The 6,000-nt window shown below is 45.1% G+C and overlaps 1 protein-coding gene across 1 annotated transcript in view; it reads left to right on the top strand.

Annotated features, from left to right (window-relative positions):
- The first annotated feature begins 1,662 nt into the window (after positions 1-1,662).
- The window catches only part of myo1f (myosin IF), a 173,812-nt gene continuing 169,474 nt past the window's right edge, over positions 1,663-6,000 (top strand). The window contains exon 1 of the mRNA XM_078555845.1: positions 1,663-1,852. Coding sequence (XP_078411971.1) covers positions 1,850-1,852 — 3 coding nt within the window. The 5' untranslated portion in view covers positions 1,663-1,849. The remainder of the gene's footprint in view (positions 1,853-6,000) is intronic.

Genomic DNA, 6,000 nt, shown 5'->3' with positions numbered 1-6,000 from the left:
ATAACTAAGTACGACAAACATACGTATGAATATGGAACAGGAGTAGGCCATTCAGCCCCTCAAACCCGCTCCGCCATTTGATAAGATCATGGCTGATCTGATTGTGGCCTCAACTCCACATTCCGCCAATCCCTGATCACCTTTGACTCCCTTGTTAGTCAAGAATCCAATTAGCTTTGCCTTAAAAATATTCATTGACCCTGCCTCCACCTCTCTCTGGGGAAGAGATTTCCGAAGACTCACGAACCTTTGAGAGAATTTTTTTTTTCTCATCTGTGTCTTAAATGGGAGACCCCTTATTTTTAAACTGTGCCCTGGGATTCAACCATCAAGTACTGGGATTTAATTCTAGGAGTACGAAAATCAACAGCAGTGAGGTTATGTTAAACTTCCATATGACCCAAGCCAGGCTGCCTCCATAGTACAACTCTGGTTGCCATACTGTGCTATAAAAAGGACATAGAAGAAGCATTGCAGGAAGTGGAAAAAAGATTTACAAGGGATAGTGCCAGAACGGAGAAATTACAGTTATCGGGGAAGATTGAACAATGGTGGGATGTGGGGCTGTTTTCTTTAGATCTTTAAAGCTATGAATGGGCTGGACAGGATAGATTTGGACAGAATGTGGGAGAATTGAAAACTATAGGCCACAAATACAAGATACAAAACCAACGTTGAAATAAAGAGAGGTTTCTTTGCTCGGGGAGTGTTAGAATGTGGAAGTCACTACCATAGGAAGTGGTTGAGACAAGTAGCTTAGGTGTTTTCAGAAGAAAACTTGATGAACTTGTGAGGAAAGAGAATAGAAAAATAAACAGAAAGGCCAAGATGAGGTAGATGGAACCGGAGGCGATTCCTGTGGAACGCTAACACGAGTACGGACTAGTTGATCCAAATGGCCTGTTTCAGTGCTGTATTCCATCTAACTCTGTCGTTCTGTGTTAGACAGTAACTTCACAGCTCTCAATGCCTTTCGATGGTGAGCCAGACAGCGAGATGCCATTTCCACAATGGCAGAATGGCACATCTCTGACAGCAGCTTTCACATGTCTGTGTTTAACAGTGCATCAGCCCCTCGCCAGAAATTCCCATAGTATTTGCACTTATATAACAGGGAGTACCGTTAGACTCACTGTTCCCTCAATTATGGTCCAAGGTGTCTCCAGCCTCTAGTCATGATTCAAACCCTGAAGTTAATACCAGAGAATCTGGTTATACCTCGGGTCTTTAGCATTTGGCTGAATCTTCACTCTGTTAAGAGGTGTGTGTAAGAGGGAAGATGGAAAGGCTGTGTGCTCGGGTTCACTAAGCAGTTGCAACACTTGCCCATTGTGAGATTGACAGAATGGCAGAGTTTGTTGTCGTAACTGCATCTTTCAGAAGCTCGCACGGCAATTTCAACTTGAAAAGCCGCCAAAAAAATCAATAGGGAGACAGAGCGGGTTTCAACCCTTGTAAATAATGCCTTGTGTTTTATATATAGCACAATATATCCGCTTATCTGTTAGTCTGTCATTAGTATGTGCTGCATTTTTTCCGTCTTTTGAAAGTGTCCCTTCATTAAAGACTTGGCGGTTTGAGCTGATTTACCGTATGAACTGCCAATCATAGGTTAATGGATAACTGCATAGATCAAAAAGGAGGAAGTGGGATAGGAACAGCACACAGCAGCTTACTGCAAAATAACCAGTCCGTTAGCAGGACACGCCGCTACAAGAAATGATGAACCTACTGTTTGAAAATAAAATGCTTATTTGAACAGACTTTAAGCGTGGATTGTGGACGATTTCCAAATTAGGAGATTACAATACGGTAACCAGAAGGGAAGTGAATCAATTACTACTGCAAAATGGTAAGTGTCTGCTGGATTCTTTGCTTCTTTCGCTGTTCGGTTTAAGTTGTCTGCAGCCAAGCCCTGTTACCCGAGTTGGCTTCAGAATGTCACTTGCCTGCACTACGATCGGTCAGATTCCAGTACTGAAACTGATGGAAATTGTGTTATATGGCGGAGAGAGGTTGATTTCCGCGAATGTGGAGTTTCCTGTCCCCCGATAGGTCTCTGACACTTCAAAGGAGATTGTGCTTCGACAATTGTCACTAACTTTGTGATAGTGACTGTTGCATTCCCTGTTCTCAACAGCGCTGGACAATGCATGTTGTCCTCCAGTATTCTTACTGAAATTCAGTTGTGTTGGTGCTTGCGGTTTGTGCTAGTTGTGTGTAAAGTGCAATTTAGTCTACAGAAGAGGTCCCCTACAGCACCGGGAATACTCCCAGTTGTAATTAGTCACATTAAACTTAAACTCCAAGTGGATATTAACTTTTTTTCAAAACAAAATCAGGAACAGGACAAATGGGAGAAAATGGGAACTAGACAGCCATCTAAGTGTTAAATACATGTTTGTTTCCTGGAAGAAGTCATAAAAGAAGCCCATTTATGTAAGGACCGCTGGCACCTTGGTATTCTTGTGGGATAGCTGTGCTGCTGTCGAGTTTCTGGCCATGGAACCCTCCACATAAGGCCACTGTTTCAGTTCTGGTTTGTGTATTTTTTTATTTTTAACCCTCTTGGGTCAATGGTATAATAGGGGGCTCCAAATAATGGCAGGCCAGCATTTCCGCACTCCTGAAATTCCTCTGTCTGCTGTTTTAGATGTTTATTTCGTTGCACCGTTGCCAACAGTAATTCCAAGCATCAAGTTTTACAATCAGAAAGTGTATGACATGCACCACAAGTGATTGCAGCAAATAAGTGCAAGAGTTCAGCTGTGGCACTTCTTAGAAGTTGGTTTGAAGGTTTTGTTTCAATGATGCTGACTCACCTTTGTTCCACTTGATGCTGCTAAAGTTACCAAAATAGTTGCATTGTCCAATCCAGGTGATCCCACTTCTGCCTCTAAGCGACCATGCAGTTTTATATTATCAGGGATAGAACACACTGCTAAGTAGAATTATCAATGTGTGTTATGAATAGTTTCTTTTCACAAATTGACTTGATAATTGAAGGTCCCTTAAAGAAAAGAATGGTAATTCTGCAACACTTTTCACATCCTTAGGATGTCTCACCATGCTTCACAGCTAAGGAATGGCTTTTGAAGTGAACACAGCAACCAATTTGCACACAGTAAGGTGCAAGAAGCAGCAATGACCAGTTAATGCAGCCTGGTGGGCTTGATTGAGGAATAACAGTTGGCCAGAACCTAAGGAGAATAGTGTATGGGATCATTTATGTTCAACTGAACATGTGAATAGGGCCTCTGTTTAAAATATCATCCAAAAAGATGGCACCTCTGAGAGTGCAGCATGACATCTGTGCTGAAATGTCAGCCTAGATTATGTCCAAAGCAGCAAAATCTCCCTGTGGAAGTCCTGGCACACACACATGCACTGTAATTGCCCGGGAAGTGTAAACTTCCGATGGGCTGATTTGCGCCTTCCAGGACATTCCATGAAAGTCACCAACTCTGAGCTCAGGATCGGAGACTTGGGCCAGATACATGGCACTTACCTGGATACTTGCCCAGGAAATTTAGTCTCAGAGATTAACCAGCATAACTGAGCTGACCACCACAACTGACCCTATCACCCACCCTGCGACCCGACCCAACCCAATGACCTCCTTACCCAGCTACCCACTCGCTCACCCATCCACTCACCCACCCACCCACTAACCCTCCCACAAACTCACTCAACTCAAAGCTCCTCAACGCATCCCCACAGCCAGGGGGTCTTCCCTTGGGCAGGCGGGGACTTGGATCAGCTGCCGCACCATGGAGGTAAGCAGCCAATTTATATAGTTAAGTCCCCAATTACTGGTGGTTTTACGAGGTCACTGTATTTTGTCAGTGGTGGAGAGGCCCCCGCCACATTTGAAGACCTCCAGCTCAATGGAGTTGGGCTCCCTGCAGCAGTTTTGGAGCCATCGAAGCCAGAGGCTCCATTTAATGAAGAAGGCAGTGTGCTAATAAATGGCTGCAAGTGCTGCCAATTATTGTTGGGGGCTTTCCACCTCCTGTCTCATGGTGCTAAACCTGTTGGCCCTTCTTATATCCCCATTTGTGGCCAACAATTTTAAATGAAGGTGCCCTCGTGTTATCCTACATACTTCAGCAGCACCTACCCCTGAAGGTGGGACAGCTGATCTTTCAGTGCTGGGTGGCCTCCTATTAGTTCTCCAGCTTCAGGAACCCACCCATCGTCCTTACCTGGACGACAGGTATGGAGATGACCAATTAGGAGGCCATCTCAGGGAAAATAACCCCACCAGCCTGACTCCCAGCTAGTGCGGGCTCAGAACACCCACTTGGTCCCGACATCAGGGTCCCGAAGCCCACAGGAAAACCCTACCCTGCTTATCACAGAGTGATGACACCAAATAAGACATGTACAACATACATAGTAACTTTAATATATTGTAAAATTGAAATCTCTGTAACCCACCCAGGATAAATTATTGCATTGAGGAACAGAATTAAGTAGATTTCAACATGCACTAAATAGATAGTCACCTAGTTGGTGACTCCCTTACAAAGTCTTAATGCGCCAGCTGAGAGCCCATGTGAGCTAAGCTGATGCTTCCACAAATAATAGAGAATACACTGAGCAACACATCCAGTGTTCAATACGTCAGGAGGTATTGCTGCAATATGAGCCTGCCAAAGTCTCCTGCATTCTTGTGGCTTGCTGCATCTAGCATAATATTGCAAAAGAAAAAGGAACCTATCTTAAGGGGCAATATTATGATACTAAAGATGATATAGTTGATGCCAGTGAACAGGCAGCAGAGGAGGAAGTCCAACAGTGCCTTACAGTAACTGCTAGAGCAATTTGTGAGGTCCCCATCACAAGGGCAAACACAGTGCATTTGTTTCACATCCCCACAGCAACATCACCACCTTAGCCATCAATACATGAAGCAAACCATGCAGCTTTTGCAGATTCTGCTGTCGCAAAAAGACCTTGTATCTCCTCAGCTGTCTTTTCACAAGTTCCCTGAAAAATGTGACAGGCACCACACTCAACAACTGTGTTCCCGAAAGTCATCATTGTCCATAAATTCAAAGTGCCAGTCTGCCTAGTGCCTGCTGCCATAGCAAACCTCTGTCCTAACTGTGAAAGCTGTGCTCAGTTACCTCGTCTCGTGTTTTTCGGAGAAGGCACTGTGTCAAGAACCCTGGTGCTGGCTGGCAGAGGTATCTCCAGCAGAGGCAGCTAGGATAGAGGATGCTCTTCATATTAGTCACCCTGACTTTCTAAGAAGCTTCTGTCAGTCTGTAGCACTTTCATTGAGCCTGGTTCAGCCTGAACCAGTTTGCATTCTGGCTCCTGTAAAGATATCAGGTTGGGGTGAGGGGAGAAGGAGAGGGGAGGGGGACTGCAGTGGTGGTAGCCTCCCCATCATGAGAAACAGAAACTTCTACATCTGCAATTCTGTCCAGTGGCTGCTGGAAACCTCCAATGCCACTGACGCCTACTGATCGGCGTGTGAGCAGACTGATTGCAGCGGTAACATTGCTGAAGCTGCTTTCGATGACTCTCCCCATTCAGCCAAACTGAGCAGATTAGCTTGTCTAGGGAGGAAGCCACATTCCAACCCAGGGGCTTTAGGGTAACAGCCTGAGAATTCAGGTGAGGTGCTTTGGGATGGCTCCTCAGAGAAGTTTCTTTCAGCCACACCTACAAAGAAAGAGAGGGGCAACTGCTAGGAAAAGGAACTCTGATATTTTGTGTAGAGCTGTCCTGGGCAAGCAATACTGGCATATTGCATCAACTTGTGTGTCATTGCTTCTGAGCATAACCAGGGGACACGGGTCCTCCTGCATACCCTTCTCCAGCCCCCTGCAGGACATCCTGCCTCTGCATCTGCAAGGTCTTCTCTTCAAACAGCGTCAGCTCGTATATTGCCACAAGCCTGTTTCTGTTGAGGTCCACTCCCTTCTATTGTGAGTATATTTTTCCTGCAAAAGAATCAGCAGCAAAAGCACTATACCAGCTGTGTAA

This window comes from Cetorhinus maximus, chromosome 13 (genome assembly GCF_964194155.1).
Source record: "Cetorhinus maximus chromosome 13, sCetMax3.hap1.1, whole genome shotgun sequence".
NCBI classification, from domain to species: domain Eukaryota; kingdom Metazoa; phylum Chordata; class Chondrichthyes; order Lamniformes; family Cetorhinidae; genus Cetorhinus; species Cetorhinus maximus.
The sequence above is the reverse complement of the archived record's forward strand: the minus strand, read 5'-3'. Positions and strand labels throughout refer to the sequence as shown.